At 43.9% G+C, this 20,450-nt stretch overlaps 1 protein-coding gene across 2 annotated transcripts in view; it reads left to right on the forward strand.

Moving 5' to 3' along the window:
• Positions 1–20,450, forward strand: part of PARP8 (poly(ADP-ribose) polymerase family member 8) — a 416,167-nt gene that overhangs the window by 274,782 nt on the left and 120,935 nt on the right. For both annotated transcript variants that reach the window (XM_073622188.1, XM_073622196.1), the window contains exon 7: positions 10,796–10,890. In XM_073622188.1, the coding sequence (XP_073478289.1) occupies positions 10,796–10,890 (95 nt within the window). The remainder of the gene's footprint in view (positions 1–10,795; positions 10,891–20,450) is intronic.

Here is a 20,450-nt window from a genome sequence, read left to right on the forward strand (position 1 = left end):
GACCTCCTCATGTGAGACTTTGCTGCTACAGCTGGTTAATTGGTTCATTCCAACGTTTGTTCTATAACTTTGGCTGTATTGGCCATGTTCCCTGCATTTGTTTGCTGTTTAGGGCTAACCCCTGCTACTTGTTTTTGGAGCTGGGCAGGGGTACAACACTGGTTATGATTTTTAGTACAAATGTCCAATTTTGGTATTGCTTTAGTCTTGGTTGGTATGCATATGGTGTGTCTGTGTGTGAATGTCTTTTGCCTTGCCACCTCCTCCCTCTGGGTTTGCAGCTATGAAGTGGCCTATGGTCGGTCCACTGGGCCTTGTGCCCGTTTCTCCATCTTGCTCACTTTAGTCTGTTTTTTAGTATGTCCACTGTTACGTGCATCTCCTGGAACATACGGGGGTTAAATTCTAAATTTAAATAGGCTTCTTTATTTGAATTTCTTAAATCACACAAACCACATATATTATGCTCGCAAGAGACCCATTTAATGGGATCCAAGGTCCTTGCACTTAGAAAACACTGGGTAATGCACGGATATCACTCCACCTATTCAAACTATGCCCGGGGAGTGTCAGTTTTAATAGGGTCTCCTCTTCTCCTAAGATCGGGTGATTTCTGATCCTAAAGGGAATTATGTTTTCCTATTCTGTGCTGTGTATGCTATGCCATTACTATTGGCAGTGGCATATGTCCCTCCCCCTGTCACGGCTGCAATCTTTACTGACTGAAGTGTTCATTTGTCAGATTTACCAACAGTTGCTACTTTTAGTATCGGGAACTTAAATTTGGTGCTTGACCCAACTCTGGACCGATTGAAGCCTCTTCACTATGAATCCAAACTGTTTAGTCAATGGTGTGCTTCCTTTGGTTATGTAGATCTATGGCGATAGAAATACCCCACGGACAGAGTTTACCCATATCAATCTCAGTCATATCATGCTCTTTCCAGGCTGGACTATGCGTTGGGTACGCCAGACTTGGTTCCATGCATTCAGACAGTTTCCTATATAGCTCAAACGATATGTGACCATTTTGCCCTTTGTGTCGATTTAATATTGGGGCATAGACCTTCTTTTAGGATGTGGAGACTCAGTCCCCTCTGGATCTACACTTCTGAATTTCAGAACCCTATTCATCAGGACATGTCTCAATACTGGGAGATGAATGACCACTCCTCCTCTACAGGCCCCACGTGGTATGCCTTCAATGCGACTGTATGGGGTTCATACATTTCTAATATAGCTCTGCACCAGAAAACCAATTGTGCTACCCTTCGGGCCTTAGAGGCCTCTTTGGAAGCAGCTAGGGCCCATTATACTGCACACCCCACTCCAGACTCCCATGGTGTCTTAGTTTGGACGTATAAAGCTCTAGAACTTCATATGGTAGATATAACTCAGAAACAGCAGCTTTTTTAATCGGCTAGATTGCATGAACACAGTGGGAAAAATGAGTAGCTGCTGGCTTTTTCCTGCACAGAATACACTGGTAGATCAATTTCTAGATACAATTACCTGATGGTTCAGTTTCCTCTGATGCATTGATCATTAACCAGACATTTTAAGTCCTTTTATGAAAACTTATACTCGGATCCAGGGCCCCCTGCTGAAACTGAGTTTGAAGGTTTTTTAATCTATCCACTTCCCAGAACTAGAGGAGTCTCACAGACTTATATTAGATAAACCCCTGACGATCAAGGTATATACAGAGGCTATACACTCCCTTCCTCCAAATAAGACTCCAGGGTTCAATGGTCTACTCGCAGAATGGTGCAAAAACTGTGGAAGACCAAGCAAAAAGACTACATACTCTGGAGTGGCATTTGAAGAGGGTGAGCTTCCCCCCTTCTATGTGCGAGGCACTGATCTTGGTATTGCCCAAACCTAAGAAAGACAAATTGCAATGTGGGTCCTATCATCCCATCTCACTGTTAAATAGTGGCGTGAAAGTGCTAGCGAAACTCCTAGCAGTACGACTGCAAAGGGTCGTTCTTCACCTTGTACACCCAGATCAAACAGGGTTTGTGCCTCGTAAGAGTATTTATGACAAATTTGTCATCTTTATTTACATATTTACAAAGCAGCCACTGACCAGAAAAGTGGACTGGTGCTTTCGTTAGATGTGATGAAGGCTTTTGATACTGTTAACTAGTCATTTCTTTGGGAGACCATGCACCGTCCGTCTGCTCTATACTAACTCGAGGGCTAGGGTATGTACCAATAAAGACTTCTCAGATGTATTCTCCCTGCAAAGAGGCATGAGATAAGGCTGCCCTCTCTTGCTGCTTCTATTTTCGCTGGCTATTGAGCCCCTGGCTCTGGTGGTGTGACAGACTGTGATGGTGGGGGGCATCTGTTATGGTAAGTCACCTGAGAAGATCTCTCTTTATGCAAATGACGCATTAATCTATCTAGATGGTTTGGAGAAGTCCTTTATGTCTTTGATGGTGTGGTGGAGGAGTTTGGGGTGGTCTAAGGCCTACGTGTTGGAAGGGACAAATCTGTGGCTTTCCTAATAGGCCCCAAACTCAATTATGACTATCTACTTCAGTCCAAACTGGAAATTCAGACCACCTTTAGGTATTTAGGGATCAAAACTAACTCTGATCTATCCACATTTGAGTCTCTTAACCGCTTGCCGACCAGCCGCCATCATTTTACTGTGGCAGGTCGGCACGATCCCGTGAACCGGCATAGCTATACATCGGCTACACTGCAGGGATGCCGATGCTCATGGCCGATGGCTGCGATGACCGCTGGCCATGAGCGATCGCGAGTGACAGAACACCAAAGTGTGTGTGTAAACACACAAATCCCTGTTCTGTTCTGAGAGGAGTGACAGATCGTGTGTTCCAATTAGCTAGGAACCACGATCCGTCACTTCCTCTAGTCAGTCCCCCTTCAGTTAGAATCACCTCCCAGGGAACACAGTTAACCCCTTGATCGCCCCCTAGTGTTAACCCCTTTCCTGCCAGTGACATTTTTAAAGAAATCAGTGCATTTTTATAGCACTGATCGCTGTATAAATGCCAGTGGTCCCAAAATGTTGTCAAAAGTGTCCGATGTGTCCGCCATAATGTTGCAGTCCCGATAAAAATCACAGATTGCGCCATTACTAGTAAAAAAAATAATAATAATAATAAAAATGCTATAAATCTATCCCCTATTTTGTAGACGCTATAACTTTTGCGCAAACCAATCAATATCTGCTTATTGCGATTTTTCTTACCAAAAATATGTAGAAGAATACATATTGGCCTAAACTGAGAAAAAATTAGCTTTTTTTTTTTTTAAAAAGGGGGATATTTATTATAACAAAAAGTACAAAATATTGTGTTTTTTTCAAAATTGACGCTTTTTTTTGTTTATAGCGCAAAAAAATAAACCGCAGAGGCGATCAAATACCACCAAAAGAAAGCTCTATTTGTGGGAAAAAAAGGACGTCAATTTTTTGGGTGCTGCACCGTACAACTGCGCAATTGTCAGTTAAAGCGACGCAGTGCCAAATCGCAAAAAATGGCCTGGTCATTCAGCAGCCAAATCTTCCGGGGCTGAAGTGGTTAATACAAAACCAATTATCACATATGGAAACTAGGTTACGTACCTGGACTTCCTTGTCTCTCAATCTGATTGACTGTGAATATTTTTAAAATTATATATTTACCAAAGTTTTTATATGTTTTTTGGGCATCCTCAGTTTTCTTGCCAAAGAAACTTTTAAAAAAACTAGATTCTATTCTGACCACCTTTCTCTGGCAGGGGGCACACCCACGCATTGCAAAAAAAAAATCTCTCCAAGCTTCAAAATCTGATGGTGGGTTGGCCTCTCTAAACTTTTGGAACTATTTTCTGGCGTTACAACTTACTTTTGTCCGTGATTGGTTCCGTGAGTCCTCCTTGAATTCCTCCACCAATATACTGTCTGCATTTTATGGTTCTAAAACCTCTCTTGTGGTTGCACCACATGTCTACGATTATACGCTGCTCATGCTGCTCTCGGATAGATATCAGCTGGCTTGCTTGGCACGAGGGGGGTTTCCCAACTTCAACTGCAGCAGGAAGATTTGGAGAACAGGGAACACCGCCAAAATCTCAGGATTCATGGGATTCCAGAGTACATTAACGATAAAGAGCTCCGCCAGTGTCTTCTGGCTCTATTCGTCACCCTGGCACCTCATATCCCTGATATTGATTGGCGCCTGGATAGAGCCCACAGGTTATTGGCTCCCTAACCACCTCAGGGCTACAACCCAAGGGACGTTATCGTTCGCTTCCACTATTACGAAAGCAAAGAAACTCTTACTATCGCCACCCGTAACAAGTCTCGCATGGACTTCAAGGGCGCCAAGATTCAAATCTTCAATGATCTCTCACCCATTACACTGGCTAAGTGACGCAATCTACGCCCTGTCACCACCCATTTACAAAACCACCAAGTTGCCTATAGATGGGGATTCCCTTTCCGCCTATCAGTTTCTAAGGATGATGTGCAGTTCTAGCTAAAAGATCTTCATGAAAGCGAGGCATGTATCTGTAACCTAGGCCTTCCGCATGTTCTATTTCAGATTCCTATTCTGATTGCAAAGCCGCTCCTGACACCGGCCAAGATCTGCTCCTTCCAGATCCCCTACCTGACTGCATGCAGCTGAAAATTCTTCTACTTTTGACGGACATTTTACATTTGATTAGTCCGTGTTTGGGACTCCAGTACGTGAGTCTTTCATTTATACCTAGAAGATCCTTTCCCGCTCTCCTGAAGTACTCTATGCTTTTTTTTATTTTTGTTTTTCTGGTTAACTTCTTATCTCCTATTAGATCTGGGTATGTGCTCCCTAGAGGAGACGGGACCCCACCGTTGGATCTTGCAGGTAGCCATGCACCTCAGCAATATTCAAGGCAACCGCCTTGGATCCCTGAAGTTGTTTTTTTCCCTTCAGGCCTTCTACAATTTTTTTTCCCCGCAATGTTATTATTAACTTTTTTGTTTTTTTATGTATATTTTTTTATATCTTTTGATATCTTTTTCAGCAGGCCTTTTTTGGCCTTCTCTGGGTTACTCGATGCACTCTCTGTTGCATCATTTCAACAAACTAACCTCAATGTAATTTATGTTCCATGCACTGTAGATTTGTGTCTGTATCTCTATTACCTGAGCTAACATTGAAACTTATCATTATGATTTATAATGACTATTAAAGTACTTTCCTGTAATGTGAAGAGCTTGAATTCCATTCAAAAAAGATGGATAGCTTTGAAGGAATTCAAGGCCTCAGGAGCAGATGTAATTATGGTCCAGGAGACTCATTTCCGACCTGCGGGCTCCTTTAAGTTTGCTTCCAAGGACTTCCCCACTACTTTTGTCACGTCTGACCCCTCCGGGAGAGGCTGGCATAGCGGTTTTAATTAAACGCTCAAGCCCCTTTCTTCAATACTGGATGCCCACGCTTGGTTTGTGCTCCTGAAATGTATCCATCTGAATACGTCCTTTACTCTGTCAAACATATATGCCCCTGATTTGGGACAGAATGTTTTTTTCACAAAAGTTTTTGAAAAACTTTAGACTATTTCACAGCCCTTTATGGTTATAGGAGGTGATTTTAATATGTGCATGTCCCCGACCAAAGATAGATATGCCTTATTTCAATCTACTCCGCCGGTCCAAGCTCAAAAGCTATCCACCTCTTTTCGCAAATTGGTTCGCTCTTACAATCTTTATGATACGTGGAGAGTAAAACATCCTACCCACAAACAATATACATTCTTTTCCCCTCCTCACAAATTATACTCTAGGTTAGACCACTTCTTTGTGACTGCGCCTTTGCTGCCATATGTAGTCACTTTGGAGATAAATCACATGGTCGGATCATATATATAATTTAGATATAATTTTATCTGCCCCAATGCCCAGAACATGACATTGGCGTCTTAATGAATCCCTGCTAATAAATCCTGAATCTCAGACTCTTCTCCAACAAAAACTGTCCGAATTTTTTCAAATAAATGAGTGTTCAGTGTCAGAGGCCTCCACCTTGTGGGAAGCTCATAAGGCTTTTTTCAGGGGTGAGTGCATCTTGCGAGGTTCTCACTTAAAACTGGACACCGTCAAACTCAAAGTACAACTGTGCTTAACTATTGACCCCCCTAAAGTCAATACTTTGTAGAACCACCTTTTGCGGCTCCAAGTCGCTTTGGATAAGTCTCTATGAGCTTGCCACATCTTACCACTGGGATTTTTGCCAATTCCTCCTTGCAAAACTGTTCCAGCTCCTTCAAGTTGAATGGTTTGCGCTTGTGAACAGCAATCTTTAAGTCTGACCACAGATTTTCTATTGGATTGGTCTGGGCTTTGACTAGGCCATTCCAACACATTTACATGTTTCCCCTTAAACCACTCAAGTGTTGCTTTAGCAATGTATTTGGGGTCATTGTCCTGCTGGAAGGTGAACAGGTTTTGCTCAAGAATATCCCTGTATTCAGCACCATCCATCTTTTCCTCAACTCTGACTAGTTTCCCAGTCCCGACTGCTGAAAAACATCCCCACAGCATGATGCTGCTACCACCATGTTTCACTGTGGGGGTGGTGTTCTTTGGGTGATGTGATTATTATTATTATTATTATTATTCATGATTTATATAGCGCCAACAGTTTATGCATTGCTTTACAATGTAGAGGGGGGACAGCACAATTACAGTACAGTTCAATACAGAAGGGACAGGAGGGCCCTGCTCGTAAAGCTTACATTCTAAAGGGAGGAGGTCGTGGTACAAAGGGTATTAGATGCAGGGAAAGATTTGATGGGGGGTGGCTCGGGGACAGTTGTTAGGTGCGTGTGGGATAGGCTTCCCTGAATAAGTGAGTTTTCAGGGATCTCCTAAAAGTGGACAGGATAGGGGCTGAACTGATATACCGGGGCAAGGAATTCCAGAGGATGGGAGAGGCTCTGGAGCAGTCCTGAAGGCGAGCATGAGAGGAGGTAACAAGGGAGCTAGAGAGCAGGAGTTCCTGGGAGGAGCGAGAGGGATGATTTGGCGATATCTGCAGATGAGGTTGGTGATGTAGCTGGGGGGTGATGTTGTGGATGGCCTTGTATGTTGTGGTTAGCATTTTGAATTTTATATGGTAGGGTAGGGGAAGCCAGTGAAGGGATTGGCAGAGAGGGGCAGCAGTCACAGATCGATTAGTGAGGTGTATTAGTCTAGCAGCAGCATTCATAATAGAAGGGGGGATAGCCTGCGTAAGGGTAGGCCATTAAGGGGAGAGTTGCAGTAGTCAAGGCGGAAAATAATCAAGGAGTGATTAAGTTGCTTCATGGTGTCATTAGTCAGGAAGGGTCGAATTCTGGAGATGTTGCGGAGGTTAAGGCGGGAGGATTTAGCCAGTGATTGGATGTGGGGGCTGAAGGAGAGGTCAGAGTCAAGGATTATACCCAGCACCCTGGCATGTGTGGAGGGACCAATGGTTGTGCTGTTGATCTTAATGGTAAAGTCATGGTGGGGGGGACCAGGAAGGAGGAAATATTACAAGCTCAGTTTTAGAAAGATTGAGTTTGAGAAAGTGGTGTGACATCCATACCGATATGTCATTCAGTAAGTTTGAGATCTGTGAGGAGATCGAGGGGGTGAGTTGAGGAGTGGAGAGATAGATCTGGGTGTCATTGGCGTAGAGGTGGTATTGGAAGCCATGGGAGGTTATCAACTGGCCCAGGGAAGAGGTATAGAGGGAGAATAGGTGTGGGCCCAAGGACAGAGCCTTGGGGTACGCCAACAGAGAGAGGAAGAGGAGCAGAGGAGATGGAGTTGTAAGTGACACTGAAAGTGCGTTGAGATAGGTAGGAGGAGAACCAGGATAAAGCAGAATCACAGAGGCCAAGGGAGTGTAGTTTGCTGAGGAGGAGCAGGTGGTCAACTGTGTTGAAGGCAGCAGAGAGGTCTAAGAGTATGAGTATGGAGTAATGGCCATTGGTTTTGGCAGTTAGTAGGTCATTGGTGAGTTTTAGTAGGGCAGTTTCAGTGGAATGTTGTAGACGGAAGCCAGACTGTAGGGGGTCGAGAAGGCTGCTGTCCGTGAGGTAGCGACTCATTCGGTCATGGACAAGGCGTTCGATGAGCTTGGAGGCAAATTGGAGCAGGGAGATAGGTCTTAGGTTATTCAAACAGGTGGGGTCTAGTGAGGGTTTTTAAGTATGAGGGTAACCAGTGCATGTTTGAGCAGGGAAGGAAAGGGGACAGGGTCCAGGGGACAGGTGGTGAGGTGGGCCATGAAGAGGAGTTTATCAACTTCATCGGTGGTAACTGGGCAGAAGGAGGAGAGTATTGAGTGTGGTGTTGGACCTAATGTGTTGGGTAGGGGAGGAAGCTGAATGCTGGATATCTCCTTGTGAATTGTGTTGATTTTGCTTTTGAAATAGTTGGCAATCTGTTGAGCGGTAAGCAAGTTGGTGGGTGGGGGCAGTGGGGGGGTGAAGTAAGGAATTAAGGGTAGAAAAGAGTTGAAGAGGTTTGGATGAGAGGGGTTTGATGAGAGTGTTGTAGTAGGTTTGTTTAGCAGTGTGGAGGCAGGAGTTGTATTTGAGAAGGGCAGATTTCTAGAGAGTAAAGTCTTGCAGGGACTTAGATTTACGCCATGCTCGCTCAAGAGCACGGCTGCGTCTCTTGAGACTTCTGGTGTCGTCCGTTTGCCAGGGTTGTGGCAGATGGGGACTGGTTCTGCGTGTAGAAAGACACATGTGATGTGTTGGGTTTGCGCCTGTCAGGGCTGGCTCAGCCCTTCCTTCCCTGAGCTGGCCGCTCAGCTGTTGGCAAATTGCCAGCTCTTATCTCTCTCCACAGTTAACCAGCTGTTGTGGATCTGCTGGTCAGTCCCTCCTACTTAAAGATCTCCAGCTCACCTCATTCCCGCCTTGCTTTGGTCACATCCTGCGTTCCTGTTTAAAGACTGGCTTTGCTGACATCCCTTCTGGCTCCTTATCATGCTTGCTGCTCCTCTACTTGGATCCCTGACTTCTGGCCTGGCTGATTACCGATCTGGTTACTGAACTCTGGCTTGGCTGATTACCCGATCTGGTTACTGAACTCTGGCTTGGCTGACTGCCCGATCCAGTTACTGGACTCTGGCTATGCTTTGACTACACTTACTCTATTTACCTTTTTATTTTTATTAATAAACAAGTGTGATTTTACTGTACTTCTGTCTCGGTCTGGTTCATGGTTTCTGACAGTGCCAGACATAGCGTTTCTTTTGTGATGGCCAAAAAGTTCAATTTTAGTCTCATCAGACCAGAGCACCTTCCTCCATACATTTTGGGAGTCTCCCACATGCCTTTTCGCAAACTCAAAACGTGTCATTTTGTTTTTTGCTGAAAGTAATGACTTTCTTCTGGCCACCCTGCCATAAAGCCCAACTCTTTGGAGCATACGGCTTATTGTCATCCTATGTATAGATACTCCAGTCTCTTCTGTGGAACTCTGCAGCTCCTCCAGGGTTACCTTAGGTCTCTGTGCTGCCTCTCTGATTAATGCCCTCCTTGCCCGATGCGTGAGTTTTGGTGTCTCTTGGCAGGTTTGCTGTTGTGCCATGTTCTTTTCATCTGGTTATGATAGATTTGATGGTGCTCCTAGAGATCATCAAAGATTTGGATATTTTTTTATAACCTAACCCTGACTTGTACTTCTCAACAACATTGTCCCTTACTTGTTTGGAGAGTTCCTTGGACTTCATGGCAGTGTTTGGTTAGTGGTGCCTCTTGCTTAGGTGTTGCAGCCTCTGGGGCCTTTCAAAAAGGTGTGTATATGTGTACAGATCATGTGACAGCTTTTTATGGGTTTTCATAACAAAGGCGGTGGAATACATACGCACATGCCAATTATCAGTTTTTTATTTCTGAAAAATAGTTTTATGTATATATTTTTCAAATTTTACTTCACCAACTTAGACTATTGTGTTCTGATCCATCACATATAATTCAGATTAAAAAAAAACATTGAACTAAAGGCTGTAATGTAACAAAAAAGGTAAAAAGCCAAGAGGGGGGTGAATACTTTTGCAAGTCACTGTACCTCTCAACCCTATACATTACCTGTTGGGTCTTCCTCTACCAGGTATCTCTAAAGCCTCAGGGAGACTTATGTCCTTTTTTTTATTGACTGCAAAGCGAGTCATAACTAGATGCTGGTTGTCCACATCTCCCCCTACCTTCCCACAATTTTTAGCTACAGTGACAGACATACGAAGGATGGAACATTTGACTGCATTGATTGACGGTTCATTACCTAGGTTCTATAAGATCTGGAAGGCATGGGATGAATCTGAGTTCTCTCCGGAACCGATCCATTCGGTGCCTTAATTAAGAGTCCAGTACACCTCTCAAACTATGGTTCGGGTAACGATTGTGACTATCTCCCCTTTCCCCTTCAGAGCTATTTTTTCTTTCTCCGATGTTTTCCCTTTTTAAAGGTTTTACTTTTATTTTGTGGTTTTAATTTGGTTATACAGTATGGTATAATGTAGTACATATGTGTAACTGAAACAAAAATAGAAAGTTGATTTGTTAGACTACACCATGCATTTGAGAGTTCACATTGCTGTGTGCATGTGATACTCCCTATATGCTGAAATGCCCTACTTATCAATTACTTTACTGTCTGTTTTATAAAAATGTTATAAATAAACAATTAAAAAAAAAAAAATGAAGAGATGTGAAGAGGAGATGAGTTGATGATCTTGCTGTGTGGACATGTCCTGTGTGATGCTTTCTATATGGGTTTTTTATTGCTCATACATTTTTGTTTTTTGTGCAGGTGAGTTACGATGGGGAACTTCATAAGCATCCACAGCTGGAAGCTGACTTGGCAGCAGTGAGAGAAATCTATGGGCCCAGCGCTGTATCTCTCAGGTAATAAGTATTGCTTTATTTTATTTATTACAGGTACTTATATAATACCGTCTTTTTACGCAGCGCTTTACATATTTATTATGCATTCACATCAGTCCCTGCCCTCAAGGAGCTTACAATCTAATCTGAACTCTCATTCATATATACACATACTAGGGCCAATACAGGAGCCAATTAGCCTACAAGCATGTCTCTGGAGTGTGGGAGGAAACCCACAGAGACACAGGGAAACATGCAAACTCCATGCAGGTAGTGTTTATAACAGTTTACTCGCTGTAAGTGGACCATTCATCTGCTGTAGCCTTGAGCGACAAGCTCTGTGTAAGCTTCTTTTCAGAGCTTACAAAAGCAAAGGATCTTCTCTTTATCTTCAAATGGTAGTGTTGAGGCTGGGTATTTGGCTGCTCAGGCACCATGTACTGCATTGGGGGAAGATGGGCAGAACATCACCTGCTACGCCATGCATGGAAGTATAGAACTGATTACATTGTTCTGTCTGGTGAATGTGCCGGTAGGGGTTGTCCAGGAAAAAGAAGTATATATGAAGGAGCAGGTTATGAGGTGGCCCTGTTACTATGACCTGGTCAAATTGTATTTTTGTTAAACACAAACTCCAGCCATTTTTTTTCATTTCAATTCTGGATAAAGTGAGTAAGGGTTGAAGAGGAAGTAAACTTGTTTTTTTTTTTTTCAAATGGCAGACAGGCAGGGTATTTATGACAGAAGAGACCCTACTGGTCTCTTCTGTCATAAACAGGGGCGGACTGACAACTCATGGGGCCCCCGGGCAATAGGAGATTATGGGGCCCCCGGGCAATAGGAGATTATGGGGCCCCCGGGCAATAGGAGAAGATTATGAGGCCCCCAGGTAATAGGAGATTATGGGGCCCCCAGGTAATAGGAGATTATGGGGCCCCCGGGCAATAGGAGATTATGGGGCCCCCGGGCAATAGGAGAAGGTTATGAGGCCCCCAGGTAATAGTAGATTATGGGGCCCCCAGGCAATAGATTATGGGGCCACACAGTACACACATACAGCATACACACACAATATACACACACAGTATACACACACAGAATACACATACACATACTGAAAAGGTACTGGAGAGGCGGGGCAGCTATAATCTTGGGATTTTTAAAAAAAACACAGATTTTTACATACTGTCCCTGGTTTTATTGAGGCTGACAACCCTGATGGGGCCCCTTAGTGGCATGGGGCCCTCGGCCAGTGCCCGAGTACCCGAATGGTCAGTCCGCCCCTGGTCATAAATGCATCCTTCTGCCTGTCAGCTGTCATGTTCACTGAGCCGCGCATGCTCAGCAAACATTTATGACCCCGATCCGTGCCGCAGTGATGTGACTCCCGTGTGCATGCGCGGAAGTGGTGTCATCGCGGCCTGGCCTATCAAGTGGCCGAAGGCATGGGACCCGGAAGGAAGACCGGGTGAAGATGGAAGCCCCAGGGCCCGCCACAAAGGTCCCAGTGCTCTGCTGGGAGTACACCATATGACAGGTAATGCCGCGTACACATGATCAGAATTTCGGCCCGCAAAAGACCGATGAGAGTTTTTCATTGGAAAATGCGACCGTGTGTATGCTCCATCGGTCTTTTGCTGGCAAAAGATTGAGAGCATGCTCTCAATTTTTCGGTCGGGAAAAGTTCCTATCCGAAAATGTGATCATCTGTGGCAATTCCGACGTGCAAACTTCCTACGCATGCTCGGAAAACAATTCGACGCATGCTCGGAAGCACTGAACTTCATTTTCTCGGCTCGTCCTAGTGTTGTATGTCACCACGTTATTGACAGTCGTAATTTCAGCGGACTTTTGCGTGATCATGTATATGCAAGGCAAACTTGAGCAAAATCCCATCTGAAAAGCCGTCATATCGTTTTTCCAACCAGAAGTCCGATCGTGTGTACGTGGCATAAGTCTGCAAAAATGTACTAATATGCTGTGCATACTAGTACATTAGGGCATAACCCACCAGGAGAGCCTTGAAAAAATAAATAAATACAGCGAACTTTACTTCCGCTTAAATTCTTTGTCAACTCTCATACATTGAAATTGCCCATGGGACTTTTACAAGAGTTGCACCCAACAAATACAGGTCAAGGCATTCTAAAGAAAGTAGAAACTATTATTCAAAGGCATATGTCTTTCTATTTTGTTTTTTGCTGTTTATTTTATTATATTATAATTTTCCGTTTTCTTATCTGGATTTTCCTTTCTGGATAATAACTTTTGCTGTACAATTGTGAAAATTCAATAAAGATTTTGCAAAAAAAAAAAAAATCATACTTATAATACAGAAAAAACATCAAAGAATGATACGTAGTTGTAACAGATATGCATAAGGAAGTAGTCAGTTGGAATCCTAACAATTGGCGTGTTTTGTGAAGCAACGTTCACTTCTTCAGGAGAAAACATATTTTATAGAATATCCACCAGATAGACAACAATATAAAAGGATATATGCAATAAAAGAGCACCAAAGGAGACATCTTGTCTGGGATCAGGGCACCAACCAGCATGAACAAGACAATGGGAATTACCAACCAAGGCATCAAACATATTATGGATGGTGATTTGCTGCCATAGTGTACTCAGTATAGGATCAGATCAGCTATTACATTATGATTATATTGTATTATCTTTTCTGTACGTTTTTATCTTTTTCCTACATTTAGCTGCATTTGGGCTTTAGGCCCCTTTCACACTGGGGCGGTTTGCAGGTGCTATTGCGCTAAAAATAGCACCTGCAAACCGACCTGAAAGTGCCGCTGCTGTGTCTCCACCGCTCTTCCACCACCCCTGCCCATTGAAATCAATGGGACACTGCGGCAATACCGCCGGCAAAGAGCCTCTGCAGAGGCACTTTGCGGTGGTTTTTAACCCTTTCTCGGCTGCATACTAGCTCATTATGAATTACTTACCTGAGATCAAAACCCCCACAGCGGTTCTCGCTCACCACTCCGGCGGCCGACATCGCTCCTGGGGGTATCGCGGCTCTGGCCAATCACAGCGTCACTCCTGCGCATGCCAGCGGTAACGGCACACTCACTGAAGCAATGGTACATACGTGCCATTGCTTCAATTTGTGTCAGTGTGCATGTGCCGATGACGTATGCCGATGACGTTTACAACCACTTTAAAATGTTGTTGATAAATGCAAATCCAAAAATGTAATATATTTCAATGTACCAATCATTAGATGTGATGGCTGCATTCGTTTTCTTTTTTTAGGCTTTTTTCCTTTGTTTCCACCCAATGATCTGGCCAGTAACACACCTCTTGTATTAGAGTGCCCCCACTCTGGATTAAGAAGCACAGGGGGCACCTTTGGACAGCAGGACTGTCAGTCTGGGGAGAGGGCAGTGTTACTGTATTTCACTCATTAAAATGCAAATCAATTTATAACTTTTTTGAAATGCGTTTTTCTGTTTTTTTTTTGTTTTTTTTGTTATTCTGTCTCTCACTGTTAAAATAAACCTACCATTAAAATAGACTGATCATTTCTTTGTCAGTGGGCAAATGTACAAAATCAGCAGGGGATCAAATACTTTTTTCCCTCACTGTAGATGTACTAGCAGATTTGGATACGCTAACAAATTGAATCCAAACTCCAGTGCACACATTATAAGAAGTTACAGCAATCTTTATCAGTTTCCTTTTGGGAAAACAAACAGACTGACTCGCCAGATCATCAGGTGAAAATAAAAGGAAAAGATAGCCTAAAAAATAACACTAATGCAGCCATCACATCTAAGAATTGGTAAGCTGCAATATAAGGTTTGCTTTAAAGTTTAATACCATACACTATAAGTTCTCAGCAGAGAATAATCTTCTCTTGTAACTATACAACAATTACAGCCTAGCTAAAGCTAAATCATTGAGGGACACAGGAAGTCTTGAACTTTCGAGTTGTGCTACCACATATAGAAGAATCAGATACTGATAACACTGATATCCTGCACAGGATCCTCGCTCACTACCATCATGCCTCTTTTTTTTTTTGCTACAGTCTTTGGGAGGATGGATGTGTTTTTTTCAGCTTTGCTGTTCTCTGTACATTTGGAAACCTTTTTCTACTATTTATAGCTGCTGGCAGATTTATGTCAGATATGTTAAATCATAGAAGTCTTTCTTTTCATCCAGTGAGTGCAGATTTTACCAGTTTATACTGGTGTTCTCTCTGCAACAGCCCTATATTTATGAAAGTTTCTCCAAATGTTATCAGACCTGCCTTCCTCTGCCCCCACTTTCCAGGGTAGGGGAACATTAACCGATTGCCAACCAGCCGCCATCATTATACTGCGGCAGGTCGGCTCGTTCCCGCAAATTGCTGTACCGGTACGACGGTCCCTTTAACAGCTATCGCAGGCACGCATGGCGGGGGGGAGCTGATGCGCATGGCCGGCGGCCACCCGCGATCACTCCACAGAGAGCCAGAATTAGGGTTCTGTCAATGTCAACAGACCGATTCCCGTTCTGACAGGGAAGTACTGAGTGATCGTCTGTTCCTAGTGATTAGGAACAGCAATCTCTCTGTACTCCCAGTCAGTCCCCTCCCCCCACAGTTAGAAACACCTCCCAGGCAACACATTTAACCCCTTGATCACCACTAGTGTTAACTCCTTCCCTGCCAGTGTTATTTATACAGTAATCAGTTATCGCTGTATAAATGTCACTGGTCCCAAAAAAGTGTCCGATCAGTCCGCCGCAATGTAGTAATCCTGCTAAAAATCACTGATCACCGCCATTACTAGTAAAAAAAAAAAAAAAAGTAATAATAAAAATGCCATAAATCTATTCCCTATTTTGTAGACGCTATTACTTTTGCGCAAGCCAATCAATATACGCTTATTGCAATTTTTTATTTTTTTTACCAATAATATGTAGAAGAATACATATTGGCCTAAACTGATGAAGAAATTTGTTTATTTTTTTTATTTTTTGGGGGGATATTTATTATAGCAAAAAGTTAAAAATATGTTTTTTTTTTTTTTCAAAATTTTTGGTCTTTTTTTGTTTAAAAAGTGCAAAAAATAAAAACCGCAGAGGTGATCAAATGCCACCAAAAGAAAGCTCTATTTGTGGGAAAAAAAGGATGTCAATTTTGTTTCGGTACAACGTCGCACGACCGCGCAATTGTCAGTTAAAGCGACGCAGTGCCGTATCGCAAAAAAATGGCCTGGTCATTAAGGGGGAAAATCTTCTGGGGCTGAAGTGGTTAATTAACCTTTTAAAGTTGCTTACCCATCTTGCATCTCCCAAGCACAGGTTCAGAAAATGGGTACTGAGGGCTATTAATTGGTTTTCCTCTTCCATCCTCTCCGTCTCAGTGCACACTTTAACAGAACTCACTCAGCACCATTTAGGTCTTCTGAACATTCGCGTCGTTGTCCGAATTCTTCTAGCACCATGAATTATAGTACATTTTAGACGTTTTTTTTTTTTTTGTTATAAATCGAAATTCTGAAAAAAGTTGTATGATTTGGAGATTTGAATGTACCTGAATCACTGAATCACAATAGTGAAGAATTTCAACTAATCCGAACTAAATTCTAATGAAAACAATAAATTCATTCGTATTCATCGGATGACATGATGCTATAGTTTGGGCCTTTTGATAATGTTTGAAGCATCTGAAATAACGTAACGACATTACGAATGATCCAAATTGATTTGGATCCATTCTCTTTTATTCTAGTGAGCATAGCGTGAATATTCTACTCAGATGCTTTTTGTATTAGGGTTGAGACCATTCGTTTAGTTTGTATGTGTGTGGCCAAACAAAGTCAGTTGGGAATGGGGAAATTAAGTTAACTTAAAGGAGAAGTATGGGAATGCAAAAATAGGTAGTACATGTTACCCTCATGCCTGCATTGCATTTCTTTCTTTCCTCAGCCCTTTTGTTTTTGTAGAATAGTCTTTTGAATATCCCAGAATCAGCCTCTAATGCCGCGTACACATGAGCGGAAATTCCGTCAGAAAAAACTTGGATAAACCAGAGAAAAATACCCCCCTTATTGGGACTTTGATAGACCACCAACTCTTAAGTTAAAAAATATATTTTAATGGTATACAGTAAAAAAGACGTACAAACGTCTACAACATATAAAAATATACAATCCATACAGAAACAGAACCGAAGATATACAGATGAATGATGATAGTGTTATAAATACTCTCCAGGGGGTAATGTACCCCAATACTCGACGCGTTTCCAGTATTCTAATACCTTCATCAAGGGTTTGACCAGGGTCAAATAAAGTATTTAATGAACGCCAGACCAATCTGTATTGGGCGGATCTACTTAGGGCAGACGATCGTTGGAGCCTGTGTGATAAAGGCTGTACAACGGGCGGATGAATATCCAACCATCCCACAGTGGATGTGTCCTCAGGATGTCCGGTGTGTGGGTGCCCTCCGTGTATCTGTGCTCAGGAAAAACTTGAATGGTTTTTCAGACGGAATTCCATTCAAACTTGCCTTGCATACACACAGTCACACAAAAGTTCTCTGAACTTTCGACCGTCAAGAATGCGGTGACGTACAACACTATGACGAGCCGAGAAAATGAAGTTCAATGCTTCCGAGCATGCATCGATTGTTTGTGCGTCCAAATTGCATACAGACGAACGTATTTTCGGATAGGAACTTTTTCCGACCGAAAAATAGAGAACCTGCTCTCAATCTTTTGCTGGCTGGAATTCTGCCAGCAAAAGTCCAATGGAGCATACACACAGTCGGAATTTCTGACCAAAAGCTCACCTCTGACTGTTGCTGGCGGAATTTCTGATCGTGTGTATGGGGCATAAAAGTTATTTTTCAGTTCAAAAGTTTGCAGGGGGTGGTAACAGCTCCACAATCCAGCCCCTCCTTCACTCCCTCCCTCTGGAAGATATGTGGGTGTGATTGGTGAAGAGGTGCACACCCAGGCTGCTATCTAGAACAAGCACGTTCTTCACGTGCCTCTGTTTCCATGGCAGCGTGTCCCCAGCTAAAACCTGGAAGCAGCGTGACAAAAGCAGTGAAGTCCTTACCTTTCTCTGGCTGTTATCTGCAAGCTCTCCTCTGTGAGACTCCAACACCTCTCCCCTGGGCTTTGATGTTCCTGTGTCCTCCGAATTCCCCCTCCTCCCCCTCACTCAGAGGCTTTCCAAGTCTGTCGGCTTCTCCTCCAGCGGATGGGGAGGGGGCTCATGTCCAGCAATGAACACAGGTAAGCTCTCTACACAGTCACTGAGTTGTTTCAGAAGAGGAGACATGGTAAGGAGCATAGTAACCTGTTTCCTGTGTCTGTACCCTGAAATGTTCACAGTGCTATGTGTAGAGAACATACCTGTGTACAGCACATAGAAGTTCTGCAGGGGAGATGGAAATTGACAACTCCCTGTTGTCTAAAGTGAAATATTCCTGTTTAGACCCCGGATATGTCCCCAGAGTATCCTTTATTGTACAGTGGTAGTGGGAATAGGGATGACAGTAGATGATCAGTAACGGTGGTGATGAGGATAGGGATGACATCAGTGGTGGGGATAGGGATGACATCAGTGATGAGGATAGGGATGACATCAGTGGTGAGGATAGGGATGACATCAGTGGTGGGGATAGGGATGACATCAGTGATGAGGATAGGGATGACATCAGTGGTGAGGATAGGGATGACATCAGTGGTGGGGATAGGGATGACATCAGTGGTGGGGATAGGGATGACATCAGTAACGGTGGTGGTGAGGATAGGGATGACATCAGTGGTGAGGATAGGGATGACATCAGTGGTGAGGATAGGGATGACATCAGTGGTGGGGATAGGGATGACATCAGTGGTGAGGATAGGGATGACATTAGTGGTGGTGATAGGGATGACATCAGTGGTGGGGATAGGGATGACATCAGTGGTGGGGATAGAGATGACATCAGTGGTGGGGATCGGGATGACATTAGTGGTGGGAATAGGGATGACATCAGAAATGGTGGTGGTGGGAATAGGGATGACATCTATGGTGGGGATAGGTATGATATCAGTGGTGGTGGTGGTAGGGATAGGGATGACATCAGTAACGCTCTGGCTGTTATCTGCAAGCTCTCCTCTGTGAGACTCCAACACCTCTCCCCTGGGCTTTGATGTTCCTGTGTCCTCCGAATTCCCCCTCCTCCCCCTCACTCAGAGGCTTTCCAAGTCTGTCGGCTTCTCCTCCAGCGGATGGGGAGGGGGCTCATGTCCAGCAATGAACACAGGTAAGCTCTCTACACAGTCACTGAGTTGTTTCAGAAGAGGAGACATGGTAAGGAGCATAGTAACCTGTTTCCTGTGTCTGTACCCTGAAATGTTCACAGTGCTATGTGTAGAGAACATACCTGTGTACAGCACATAGAAGTTCTGCAGGGGAGATGGAAATTGACAACTCCCTGTTGTCTAAAGTGAAATATTCCTGTTTAGACCCCGGATATGTCCCCAGAGTATCCTTTATTGTACAGTGGTAGTGGGAATAGGGATGACAGTAGATGATCAGTAACGGATAGGGATGACATCAGTGATGAGGATAGGGATGACATCAGTGGTGAGGATAGGGATGACATCAGTGGTGGGGATAGGGATGACATCAGTGGTGGGGATAGGGATGACATCAGTGGTGGGGATAGGGATGACATCAGTAACGGTGGTGGTGAGGATAGGGATGACATCAGTGGTGAGGATAGGGATGACATCAGTAGTGAGGATAGGGATGACATCAGTGGTGGGGATAGGGATGACATCAGTGGTGAGGATAGGGATGACATTAGTGGTGGGGATAGGGATGACATTAGTGGTGGGGATAGGGATGACATCAGTGGTGGGGATAGAGATGACATCAGTGGTGGGGATCGGGATGACATTAGTGGTGGGGATAGGGATGACATCAGTAATGGTGGTGGTGGGGATAGGTATGATATCAGTGGTGGTGGTGGTAGGGATAGGGATGACATCAGTAACGCTGGTGAGGATAGGGATGACATCAGTGGTTAGGATAGAGGTGACATCAGTGGTAAGGATAGGGATGACATCAGTAACAGTGGTGGTGGTGAGAATAGGAATGACATCAGTGGTGAGGATGGGGATGACATCAGTAACAGTGGTGGTGGTGGGGATAGGAATTACATCAGTAATAGTCGGGGTGGTGGGGATAGGGATGACATCAGTGGTGTGGATAGGGATGACATCAGTAACAGTGGTGGTGGTGAGCATAGGAATGACATCAGTGGTGAGGATAGGGATGACATCAGTGGTGGAGATAGGGATGACATCAGTAACGGTGGTGAGGATAGGGATGACATCAATGGCAGTGGTGGGGATATGGATGACATCAGTGGCAGTGGTGAGGATAGGGATGACATCAGTGGCAGTGGTGGGGATATGGATGACATCAGTGGCAGTGGTGAGGATAGGGATGACATCAGTGGCAGTGGTGGGGATATGGATGACATCAGTGGCAGGGGGGAGGATAGGGATGACATCAGTAACAGTGGTGGTGGGGATAGGAATGACATCAGTGGCAGTGGACTGACGT

Source organism: Aquarana catesbeiana, linkage group LG01, assembly GCF_042186555.1.
Source record: "Aquarana catesbeiana isolate 2022-GZ linkage group LG01, ASM4218655v1, whole genome shotgun sequence".
NCBI classification, from domain to species: Eukaryota; Metazoa; Chordata; class Amphibia; order Anura; family Ranidae; genus Aquarana; species Aquarana catesbeiana.